The 13,064-nt window shown below is 37.9% G+C and overlaps 1 protein-coding gene across 3 annotated transcripts in view; it reads left to right on the top strand.

Annotated features, from left to right (window-relative positions):
* The window catches only part of ZSWIM6 (zinc finger SWIM-type containing 6), a 112,509-nt gene that overhangs the window by 83,331 nt on the left and 16,114 nt on the right, over window positions 1-13,064 (top strand). For all 3 annotated transcript variants that reach the window (XM_042875425.1, XM_042875426.1, XM_042875427.1), the window contains exons 5-9: window positions 1,907-2,086; window positions 3,636-3,812; window positions 4,160-4,306; window positions 7,483-7,629; window positions 9,796-10,056. In XM_042875425.1, the coding sequence (XP_042731359.1) occupies window positions 1,907-2,086; window positions 3,636-3,812; window positions 4,160-4,306; window positions 7,483-7,629; window positions 9,796-10,056 (912 nt within the window). The remainder of the gene's footprint in view (window positions 1-1,906; window positions 2,087-3,635; window positions 3,813-4,159; window positions 4,307-7,482; window positions 7,630-9,795; window positions 10,057-13,064) is intronic.

Raw genomic sequence — 13,064 nt, 5'->3', positions numbered from 1 at the left:
ATGTTGAAAATTAAAAAAAAAAACAAAAACAACAAACCCAAGTTAACTCTTCCTCAAGGCGTTTCAATATGCCCATACCTGTCTTTTGTTTTGCAGATTACAAGACATGTGCTGCTTATGTGTGGGGCAGTGCTGAGTGTGCACAGATGCTTATTGAATCAAGTGAAGCTTGTTCAAAAGGGTGTTTAAAGCAAAGTCATAAGATTTAATTTTAAAACATTTTAAAAACAACATCTTACTCCCATGATAAATTTTAGACACCTAAACAACAAAACAAGAAAAATGCAAATTTGCTGTTACTGTATTTAACAGTGGGCAGCTATAGTCTGCGTTACTGGTGCAAAAACTCAGTCCCAATGTTGTCTGCAGTGCATGTGGCCATGACTAACACAGTGGTTTGGGTAATGGAGCATCCTTCTCTCTGGAACGTATACTTCTAGAGAAAGGAGTTCTGAAATTAAGTCTGAAGGAATAAGTGGCCTCATTGTGGCCTTCCAGTACTTGAAGGGAGTGTATAAACAGGACGGGGAACAGCTGTTTGCATGGTTTGATAGTGATAGGGCAAGAGTTAGGTAGGGTAGCATGGTTAGGTTGCTGTTGGACTTGATGATCTTTAAGGTCTTTTCCAACCTGATCAATTCTATGATTCTGTGATCTCTTTGGAATTCTGCGTAGTGTACCGCATTTTATTTTGTTGTGTTCAGATTTGTCTGCTGTTAGTTCCCAATCCTTGGTAGTCAGAGTATCCGGGGAATTACAACCTCAAGGATCAGGTTCTGTTTCCTCTGGCTCCTGTATTGCGGCATACCAACATGCTACTCTAAGAATGAGTGTAATGCAACGGCCTGTGCTCTGGGTGTCCATTTTGCATTCTTAGTTTGCAAAAGAGTACATGACTGTAAAAATCTTACTGTCCTGAAAGAGCCAGCTGCAGTGTTCTGTTCAGTCTATCATGAAGATGGCATAGTTTGGGCTCTAAACCACTTGTAGTGTATAAGGCATGTTCTTAATAAGCAAATGAACTGCTGCTAAATAGCACTTTCTGATGACTTCATGCTTCTGTCAAAGTTCACACTGATGAAGAGACAACTAATCTAGAGAAAAATCCTTCCATTTGAAAATTGTTACTAGATGCCTTGATGTATTTATGCCTGCCCTGTCATATAGAGGCAAGGAGCAGGTTCTAAAGATGGTATATATGTGAAATGTCAGCACAAATTGGCTTTCTGTTAGAGCTCCATGAAGAGAGAATGTAAAACAAATTTTCTAGAGTATCCAAATTAGTGGAGTAATTGCAGTAAAACATATCTTTGTCCTGTAAGAATTCACAAAGCCAGTGCTTACTGGATCTTTGAGATGGAAATGTGTGGAAAATGCATTATATGTTCAGTGCTTCTACTGGGAAGCATATGTTCACAAAGTATGTAGTTTACTTACATGCTTTCTTGGTTCCTGTAATGTAAAGCTGAAAGATACATAGATTTAGTTTGTAGAAAGCAACATTCACTTCTGATACAAAAAATAAAAGGAAAAAACTTGGATAACGTCCTGCTGTAACTTTCTGAGTTCTTGTTTGCTTTTGACTGATACTGCTGACCGACGGCCCATACATTGTGAACTCTAGATTTTCTAATGCAAAAGACATGCTAAATACCTTTTAATAGAGAAGTTTGGCTTGATACAGTCTGATACAGTCTTGATACAGTCTACAGATACTGCTCAGATGGGCCAGGTTCTGTGTCAGGAATTCAGCCTTCCTGATGCTAGGCATAGCTGGGAAGTAAGCAGTGTAGCCTTTGAGGGGAGAGTAAAAGTATTACAGTATAGAGCTATAGAAGTTTGCAATTAGTCATTGGCTACTGCATTTTTAATAGAAAACATAATTTAGCAATTTTTTTAAAATCAGGTGCTCTGTGGATGTGTATAGTCTTAAATCCCCACTGCAAGTTGGAGCAGAAGGCCAGTTGGCTAAAACAGCTGAAAAAATGGAACAGTGTGGATGTTTGTCCCTGGGAAGATGGAAACCATGGAAACGAGCTGCCCAATTTAACCAATGCTTTGCCTCAGGGTGCAAATGCTAACCAAGGTGAGCCTAAACATATGCACTGACTGCAACATATAATATAACCTCATCTTATGTACTCTAGCCTTGCAGAATTCAGCACTCTTTCCTGGGACTAGTAACTTTCTTGTTAAAAATTGACCAGCCAAATTTATTTTCACTAATATTGTCCTTGCGGCAAGGATAGTTTTTTTGTGCTGGGGCTGCAAAACTTTCAAAGCAAGTATTTGTGTTTAGTTAGGTCTTCTAACTTTTCACTTGGTCCTTCTAAATACCTGTTGCATGAAAATTGAAGTATGTCATGTAAAAGCCTGTTGTTTCTGTGCTTGACTATAGTCCTATATACCTTCCAATGTTGGGGTTTTTGTTTGCAGTTACAAAACCTTTGATACTTATTTAAAGAAAGATCTGTTGCAGCTGCATTAAAACTGAGTGTGTGAGAAAGTAAAGCTGTTATTTGTGGAATGTGCTCTTGTTGTGCAGTCCGCATTTCCACGTTTTGGGTGGGGTGCAGAGGCAGCACTCTGACTTCTTTGAGGAAGCGTCTCTTCTTACTCAATATCATTCTTGGTAATTGAAAATGCGGTTATTAAATCTGACAGAAGCCTTGTCTGGTCCTCTTCAAGCAAGATTATTACTCTGGCACAGAGTAATAACTAACAACTGGGGAAAATGCAAGATTTCTCTAGGAGCAGGGAGGAAAACCTCGTAATCTTCAAAATATTCAGTATTTTGATACGTATTTCATATATACTTACGATGAAATAAAAATTAATTAGTTGTTGGGGGGTGGCAGATTTGGCTTTAGATGGGTTTTTCCTTGTTTCATTTCTTGGAAGAAAATAGTTGATATGTAGTTCCTTTATAAACCTTACAGCTAACTGGGCCAGAAGGTCATTCAGCATAAAACTCCCTGTGGAGATTGGTTTTGCTTACTGAATCTCTTGATGTTCTGTGCAGCCTGAACAGACTAGTAGCTGCTTTGGCATGGCATCTCACATACACACAGAGCTGTGTTAACAGCACTTTTGCCATTGGACGATACCCAGTAAGGGTTATGTCAGTCCCTTGCCCTCAGTGCCTTGTTTTACCTACAGTATCTGTGTATGTTTATGAGGAGAAAATTGAACAAGTGCTCAGAGTTAATGTCATGTTCAAAGGAGAACAATGGAAGTCCTTCATGTGCTGTTCATCCATCTCCCTCATCCTAGCAGCTCCAGAAAGGGAAAAGCTGTGAATGTCTGAGTAGCTGTGCCATATACCTTTGTAGCCTGTTTTCAGGAGAGCTGTCAAATGTCCTTCATCTTTAGCTGTTCCCTTGCAAAGCCCTGTTTAGCAGTAGTCTTGCTGTGCCGTAGTTCTCTTCCCAAATGGGAATGGTGCACTCTTGGTTTGACCTGCTTGATGGCAGGATGTGAAATGTCATCCGCAGTCTGCTCCTTGCAGAGGGGCAAGACAGGCTGCCGTCAGCTGGGGGTTGTGAATAGGCAGAAGACAAGAATACTGTGAATGACTTATTCACATTTGAATGAGTAAAAGCTGATGCAGCTTTCTGAACTTGTGAAAATGACAGATTCATCGAACAGGCCCCATCGGACGGTGTTCACTCGAGCCATTGAGGCGTGCGATCTTCACTGGCAGGACAGCCACTTACAGCACATTATCAGCAGTGACCTATACACCAACTACTGTTACCATGACGACTCTGAAAACTCGCTCTTTGACTCTCACGGGTGGCCCCTCTGGCATGGTAAGTGGCTGAACCGGAAAGGCATTTCTATGACTTGGTGCTTTGTTTAGTTTCTATGGCATTATTTTGGAGGGGTGGGGGGAGATGAATGAAAAGCCTGGAAAAAGAACAGACGCTCCCTTGAAACGCTGGTCTCAACAGTAGTCCTTTAGGTCTCTTTTGCATAGTAAAAAAAAAAAACAAAAAAAAACAAAAAAAAAAAAACCCCAACCAAACAAAAAAAAAAAACCAACCACAACAACAACAAACCAAGAAGAAAAAAAAAAAACCTTTGGAGTTAACCTAGCAAAACAGGCCATTGCAGACATGGAAACATTGCTATTCCTCAATTATTTTCTCCATTTTAGAACATGTTCCTACAGCCTGTGCAAGGGTGGATGCATTACGATCTCATGGATACCCAAGAGAAGCACTGAGGCTAGCAATAGCTATTGTTAATACACTAAGAAGGCAGCAGCAGAAACAACTGGAAGTGTTCCGGGCTCAGAAGAAAGGTAATTGCGGGAAAGAGAATGGCAAAGAATGCAATGAGATGACAGTAACACTGGACTAGAACTTTGCATGAGAAAACTGGTTTTGAAGCTATAATGCTAAAGAGGTGCCTTGAACTCTGTATCACAAATAGTCATGGTGGTAATGTAACATTCTGGAGATTCAGGGCTTTCTGTACAAATTCTGTAGGGCAAGGACTTGGTTCTGACTTCCGCAGTATGTCTGACACTGCTGGGTCTGTATCCCAGTCAGGGGTTTTGATTACACAGTGTAAATTCTGTGTAACTTACAGCCTTTCAAACAGAGCTTTGTATACACATTGGGTATTTTAAATTATTTCTTCCACTGGCACATAATTTAGCTGAGCTGTACATTTCTGAGGGGAGATCCTAAGTTTACGTTGAGGGTTATACCAAGGCGAAGTCTGCACTACAGAAATTCATCAAATTTGGTCATTTCTTCCTTTAGTCTCTTAACACCTTAAATTTTAGTCTTTTTGAATGAAGTTGGATTAATGTAAATGGTAATGAGTGTTTGAAACATTGTTTTTTATACGGTATTCCTCTGCCCATTATCCCTGTAATGAATATTCTTCTTTAGATACAATTTTTGTTCCATTTGATCCTTGCTACCCAAAATAGTTTTACACATAAACATTCATGACTACTACAAAAGCACCTTACTTCAGACCTTTGATCTTAATTGCTGTTCTTAGCTATTCAGATCTTCATACATTCTAATTTAAAACACCATTGTGAAGTTGCCTGTAAATCTTTCAATGTATATGCAGATGTTTTCCCAGAAATGTGCAGTTAAAAATCTAAATGATGAAAATGTAGATATCTGAATAAAAAAAAAAAAAGTTTTGTTGTTCTTATGTGCCTCCATTTCTATTTCACAGTACCTGAGCTAGTTGCTTTATACGCTGTTCTGGATCTAGATTTGCACAAAATTTAAAAGCACATTATGTTGCTATTTACGAGAATTTTTCCAAGTGATTTCTATCATGTAATGCATCTTTCCATAAAATCTATTCCCTTAATATCTTTTCATTTTTTCCAGCCACCCAGGCTGGGGGAGAAGTGAGGGCGGGGTTGTGTATACGTGTACTTATTACTAAGGTCTGGAGAGTCTGCTGAAAGCGTGCTTGGCTTAGTACTGTTCTTTCTCATTGCCAGTTGCTAGGGAGTATGTAGGCATTCAGTACTCCTGTTAAGTTCCTTTTCTCTGCAAGCAGTGTCTATAGCTGTCAACTGGTATTATGCTATTATAAATAAAAGCTGGATTGTATGAAATACGGTCCATCCTATCCTGAAACAAAGAAGTTTGTCATTTCTATGTTATCACTTGCTACTTTTGTAGTTTTTCTTCATACGTTTGGAATTTGGGTTTTTTTAAATACTGCAGTATCTTCTGGTCATTCATATAAGCAGATGAATTCTGCAGCTCTAGATTTCAGTCCAGCAAACACCACATGCTTCTACTTGGCTCTTACTCATGTGACTGACATACATGGAACCTCTTGCATGGGCTAAAGTTAAATGTCAGTGGGACTAGTGCTTTTGTTTGGAGTGAAACTAGTGAACCTCATAAATAGGCACAGTAGATGAGGTGAAATATGAATCAGTAAGAAGTCAGTGTGATTAATCCTATTCAGCAGTACTACTGACTTCTGCATGTCATCTGTAGTGCATGCTATTTGTTAGTTTGGCAATAACTTGTTTGTTTTTTTGTATTACATATCAGTTGATTCTTAAACAACCATACAATCAAAACCTAACCTCATCCTCTTGCATAGTCAGTTCAACAGTTTCATTTTATAGCCCTACACATTTAAATAGGTAAGAAGTGGACTTTCTAGTGTTCTAAAGCTTTGCTATAATACATGTGGTTACTAAGGAAAGGTGGCAATCCATGAATGAGAAAAGGCAAAGGCAGCTGCAGGTTAATGTGTGGTAGGAAGAGAAACAGAGCACTCATAACAGCTTCTACACATTTTTAAACCGTAGAATAATTAAGGTTGAAAAAGATCACTATGTTTATCCAATCTAACCATGAGCTCATGTCTGCCGTGACCACTAAACCATCTCTCTCATTGCCATGTGTTTCTTGAATGCCTCCAGAGATGGTGACTCCACCTCCTCGGTAGGCAGCCACTTGGAAGGTGCCTGACCACCCTTTCAGAGATGATTTTCTTGTTTTTCAACCTGAACCTCTTCTGGTGCTAATTGAGGTTTCCACCCTGCCATCACCCTCCTTGTAGAGATCTATCAGGTCTCCCCTGAGCTTCCTCTTCTCCAGACTAAACAATCCCAGTTCCCTCAGCTGCTCTCCTTGAGACTTGTGCTCCAGACCCCTCACTAGCTTCTTTGTCCTTTTCTAGACACACTTCAGGGTATTTCTTGTAGTGGGTGGCACAAAACCGAACACAGTATTGGAAAGGCAACTTCACCGGTACTTCCTTCCATTAACAGTGCTAACGGATTTTTTCATGTTCCATCTGATCAGTGACATATACAAAACAAAGTATCCAAAATAGTGTAATTGTTAAAAATTTTAGAATGCTAAAATTCACTTGTTTCAGAATTAAAGGGTGATTTTTTCTTGTATACCTCATTTAACCTTTTCATTCTTTTTTAACAAGGAGCTATAATCCTGAGTTTATTTATTCAGTGAATATTTAGATGACATAAACTCAGATTTTTTTTTAATGGAGCATATTTTAAAGTATTCTCATTTGTTTCAGCACCATCATGTTCACTTAAGATGTGAAAAACGGTACTACATCTTTTGATCCAGGAAGGAGATGTAGATATTTTACAAAAAAAAAAAAAAAAAAGAAAAAGTCAGTATCTTTGATGTAATTATCAGCAGATGTTTTCAGAAGACTTCCTGCTATTGAGAACAATTTTAAGAAGTGCTGCAGTTGAAATTCTTGGCTCATAATATTCTTTGTTAGTGCTCAAAGGGTGTTTGGCCTTTGTTCTTTTACTTTTTTTCTCTAAAACATACGCATTAGATAGTTTGCCCGGGAAGATACTGTTTTGCCTTTCTTAACAGAGACTACTGTTTATACTTGGTACTGAAAACATCTTAATCAATTTTACTTCTATAATTGTTTTATGCAGCTAATATGCTCTGTTTCCCTCCTTTCTCACAAAATTTTTTTCTAACATAGAACTTCTCCACAAAGGAGTAACCTCAATAACAAATCTGGAAGGCTGGGTGGGACATCCTTTGGATCCAGTTGGCACTCTCTTCAGTAGCCTGATGGAAGCCTGCAGGGTGGATGATGAGAGCTTCCATGGATTCTCAGACTTCATGGGTAAGGCTATGCACAGGAAGCTATCTTCTATGTATTTTCAGTATCCAGATGCATTTTTCTGCCTTTCTGTTCAGAATTAACATAGTATAAGAACTCATATTTACCTTCTCTAAGAAAATGTGTAAAAAATACTGAAAGTAGAATTTTGTTCTAAGCTATGTAAAAACACTTTGAAATTATCCATTGCTCGTTCTTGAAAATTCTATATATCATGTGTAAAATAAAAGCAAATGAGTTCTTACAGTAGCAGCATCTCCAGATACGTTCCTCTGGGCTTTTTTTAAGATAATGCAGAAGGTCACAAAATTGCAGAATTGTTGAGAATGGAAAGCAGATCTGCTTAGAGATGGTGAGCTACAGCAGGTTGGTCAGGACTGTGTCCAATTGGATTTTGAGGCACTCCAAGAATGAAGGCTTTACAGCTTCTTTGGGCAATCTCTTCAGTAAACACACACATAATTTAAAAAAAAAAAAAAAAAAAAAAAAAAAAAAAGTATTATGCTAAAATAGAACCTTGTGTTTAATTTTGTGCTCACTGCCTCTTGTCCTGTCATGATATCTCACTGAGAAGAATCTGACTGTCATCTATATGTTCTACTATTGGATATTTTTACATGAGATCCTCCTGAGCCTTTTTCAGGCTGAAAAGTCCCAGCTGTCTCAGTCTTTCTTCCTATGAGAGAAGCTCCAGGCCCATGATCGCCTTTGTGGCGTCTCAATGGATTTGCTCCAGTATGACCATAAGTACTGTGGAGCTCAGAACAGCATGCAACATTTTACATGCCTCTCACCATTGCTGAGTAGAGGGGAAGAAACAACTCTCTTACCTGCTGGGTCTGGTTGCTGGCAGCACTCTCCTAATGCAGCGCAGGTTGTTATTAGATTTCTTAGCTATATATGCACATAATTCTTCAAATAGATGGCAAAACAATTACAACGGTCTACAAAGAATATGAACTGGAAAGTAGTGTTTCAGAATTCATGCATGCTTTTGATCAGGATGTGTATGCCTGTTTCAAGTTCAATATTTGCTTTGCAAGCATTTATAAGATGCATTCCTCATTCTCAGTCTATTTCCACCTCTGCAGTAGTTTCTGTATGGATAGAAGTTGGGTGCTTCTGCTTGTAACTCTTACATATTCATATCCCCAGTCACCTCAGAGCTTTGCCTCAAAACTCATTCAGTGAGATTTTCTTCAGTAAACTTACAATCTCTCTCATATCCACCTATTCTGGAAGAACATTTAATTAAAAGAAACTAGAAACCAAATTCTTTGCAATTAAAAAATATTGCAAAAACAACAGCAACAAGAAAGAAAACCAACCCATTACAAATGAAAAAAAAAAAACCCTCAACTTAAGAAATGGAAATTGTATGTTGAAAAATTACTTCCCTTACACAGTGCATGTGTTTTGGATTCTCATATGCAGTTGTCTATCTCCCAACATCTGTCATCATAGGTTTTTCTTCCCCAGTTAGTCTGTTAACTGTAGAGGCTGGAATACTGTTTTGTCATCTGTGGAGTGCGAAATGAATTGTAGTACTTCTTAGAGCCATTTATTGTTTGGTCTCTATGGAATTTCCAAGTATTGTACTGAAAGTAAGAACAATGTCAATTAAGATCAGAGACTATACATGTTTATCATAAATGTAGCAGTCACATATAATAAAAATTCCTGAAGAACTCTAGCAGTAAATGCTTAAGAAGTTGTGAAGCTGTTAGGTCTACTGTATTTGCAGAGTCTTAATTATTTCATCTGAAATATATGCTGAGATATAAATGTGTTCCCTGTCCACTGATACAACATTGAGGCTTTAAGGAGATACAGAAACAGGTGAGGGGGGGGAAAAACCAAAAAATCGAGATGCATTGTCTAATTTTGGTCTTGTTAATGCAAAGCTGGAGGAAAAACTGCTTTCCTCTAAATTGTGAGTTAAAGGCAAATCTTTTCTTTTTTACTTGTGTGATTACTTTTTAAATTCTAATTGGTTTATTTCTCCCTGCATCAGGTAGTTTGCATTGGATCTTAAGATAAAGCCAGTAATTTAAATCATTTTAAACAAACGAATACTTACAGAGGTAGCATTTGTAAATGTGACATTATAAGCAGATTATGGATTAGAACAGTTTACTGATGTGTTGTTCTTTCTGTTACCCTTTACAGAGAACATGGGGCAATGCAAATCTCTGGAGTACCAGCACCTGCCTGCACACAAGTTCTTAGAAGAAGGGGAATCGTATTTAACACTGGCTGTGGAAGTAGCATTGATAGGGCTGGGACAGCAACGAATAATGCCAGATGGCTTGTATGCACAAGAGAAGGTTTGTCGAAATGAGGAGCAACTCATTTCTAAGCTACAGGAAATTGAATTGGATGATACTCTGGTGAAGATTTTTCGAAAACAAGCAGTCTTCTTATTAGAAGGTAGCTCAATATAGACACTATCTGCTTCTTTAAACTGTCTTCACTTACAGAAGCCCATGGAACTAGTATTTCTGTGGAAACTGATTTTACCTACCTAAGATGTTTTTTTTCATGTAGAATTCCAGCAAAATTTTGTTTACAGTCTTTCACAAAAATGAAAGATACACCAAGTAGTACAATCACTTTAGTTATAAGGCATTTACTGACGTATGAGCCTTTCATTTCAGTTTTTAACGTATTTTGTTCTTAAGATTTATGTGTTGTGTGTCATAATCTCAGTAGCCTAACTATACAGCCCTGGCTTCCAATTAAATGTTATAGAAATCAGTTATCAGCAGCTCCCAGGTAACAGATTTCTAAACATCAATTGTTTCCTGAAAAAGAGCTGTCAGCTTTGTAAATGCAAGATTCCCCCCCCCCCCCCCCATTTAAAGAGCTTAGAAAACTTACTTAAAATTGCTGGGATAGAAGTATAACATTTTATTTAGTATCTAAGAAAATTAATTCCCTCTGAAGTCTGAAAATCATCTCTGAAAATTAAAATACATGGTCAGATATTGAGGCTTAAAGACTGACCTTGTGACTAAACTGCAATCAAGGCGATTTTCTGTTTGGGAGTCATGGCAGTGGATTCCAATAAAATCTGTGGGAAAAGAATTCATGCCTTTGCTTTAACTTTTAAAAAGGATTAACACACACCATTTTAAAATCATATTCAGAAAATAGCCTAGCTTTTGTTTTTTTAAATAAGAGATAAAACTGTAAAGGAGCTCATTAGGTGAATACCTGTTCAAGGCATGGTGAGGAGTGCAATATTGCTGTAGCTAAGTTGTGAAGACTGTTACACAGCAGTCAGGTTTTTGCTTTCTTTGTGAGACATTTTTAGAAAAAAAAATGTTTCATTTAATGGAAGAGATGCATTATGACCAGGTCCTTACAGACTTTGTTATCTACTGATGGTGCTATTTGACACTGCAGAGAAGCTGCACGATAGGGAGTTTCCATTATGATATGCTCTGCTGCTGCTTTATGGCCTTTGGACAAGAACAGCTTCTCACTGGATCTAGCTATTAACAACCACCAGGCAGAGATCTTATGGATTATAAAATCAATTTGCTGCATCTCTTAACTGTTAAGGATGCTTCCTGAAGAAAATGCAGGGTTTTTCTTGAGTTCTTCCTTGTTTACTGCTTTGATCAGTGATGTTTTGTTTCCTTGGAGCAGCAAGAAATGTGCTAAAATAGTTACCTAGGAAATTGTGGTGAGCAGTGTGCAAAGAGGGTCTCGCGTTGCTGTTTGCTGAGAAATGTAACTTTCTTTCCATTGTCTTCAGTTTACACCTGATTAGACAGAAAGTGACAGCTCCCATGGAGGAAATACTGTACAGTGATGGAAGATCTTAATCGTATCAGTTGTGTTTTTATAGTTGAAGTCTTGTAGATATAATAAAGAAAGCTTAATGCAATATTAAGCTGATTTCTATGCTGCTAGTTTAATTAATACATGCTGTGTGCAGCTAATGTTTGAGTGCATGGGAAGATAGAATGTTAAAACTGGTTGCAGGAACTGTTTTAATTTTTTGCTTGATGATTAAATTAATGGCAGAATATATTTTCAAATAAATGTTTTGTCACGTATTCCTCAGGTCCTGAGTTTCTGGCTGAACCACCAATTGGCAAAGATATGAAACAGCTCCTTTCACTGAAGCTGTGCTAGTTTTTAATGGACTTCACCTTCATTTAAATGATTATACAAGACACTGTGTCACTACTAAATCTTCATTGATATTTCTTTTGTAATTGGCTCCAATCTTAAGAAATGCCCAGCTACAGAGCTCAGATTCTTTTTCACTTCACATGGTATTTTTACCTTCATGTTGTGTAGAAGAAACAGTCAGAAAAACATTGGAACAAATGTGCTTGTGCAAGTTGTTACAAACTTTGCTTCATGGAATTCATCCTCTTCTGCAGAAGAAATGTCTGCTTAAATTGTACATCCTCATCTGTAGGGCCAGCCATTTTAAACTGCTGCTGGAAATATAAATGGTGTGTGTGCTTCTGCAGTGAATTGTGCTCATCCAGTCCTTGTCCATCCAAGTGTGGTGTACTGAAATCTGTAGTATAGGAGAAAGTAAAATCGTATTCTCTCTCAGTAATTTCTAGGACTGCTGGTTGCTACCTATGCTGTAATTGTCCAGTAGTAATTAACGTAAAATTCTTGTTCTGTATCTTGCAACATATTACACTAGCTGCTGAAGCCAAGAACTGCTTGGCATAGTGTTCATGTTAACATGAACAGCAGCTTCATGTGAAAGCAGGAAAAATGTAAAAATGGTATTGTGGTCACTGTTAACGTTCAGAATGCATCAAAGAAATAATCACATTTAAATTTTCATTTATTTTTGCTGTTCTTACAAAATACTGCACTGTATTTCATAATGTGCAAAATTACGGCATTTTTTCATTTTGGTACGTGCAAAATCCATTGTCACAGCAGTGGGAGTAGTTTTCTCATAGCAAATGTAATTTTTGAGATCACATGGCTATAACAGACTAGCAAAACAAGGTTTTGTTGCAAGATCTGACCTTGTCTTCTCTTGAGACAAAATCTAGACCAAAGGATAATTTATATGCCTTATGTCAGGTGAGATTAATAGGGAACGGGTGCTGTTGTAGTGATTGGTCGTGTACCTTCAACTGAAGATGTGCACCTCTTCACTGAACTCACACTTTTTTTTGATGGATCTTTGAGAAAGAAATCACACACTGCTAGTGGATGTGTAGGGATTCATGTGCACATTCTAAGGATATGGAGGCAAAGCTGAGACTAACACATTCAGCTTTTGCATACCATAAACTTGTGAAATGAGCCCTATGATGCTCTGGGACTGTCTGGGACTGGGCTGGTAATGTGCCTAGTGCTGTGCAGTTTGCATTCTGTCTCACTGTCTCAAAGAATATATGGTATGTGATAGGTTTGTAATATATTGTACCTATTGTCACCCTGAA

This window comes from Lagopus leucura, unplaced genomic scaffold (genome assembly GCF_019238085.1).
Source record: "Lagopus leucura isolate 7727_CA_CO unplaced genomic scaffold, USGS_WTPT01 Super-Scaffold_100014, whole genome shotgun sequence".
Classification (NCBI taxonomy): Eukaryota; Metazoa; Chordata; class Aves; order Galliformes; family Phasianidae; genus Lagopus; species Lagopus leucura.
Note: the sequence above shows the minus strand (reverse complement) of the source record. Positions and strands in the feature narration are given on the sequence as shown.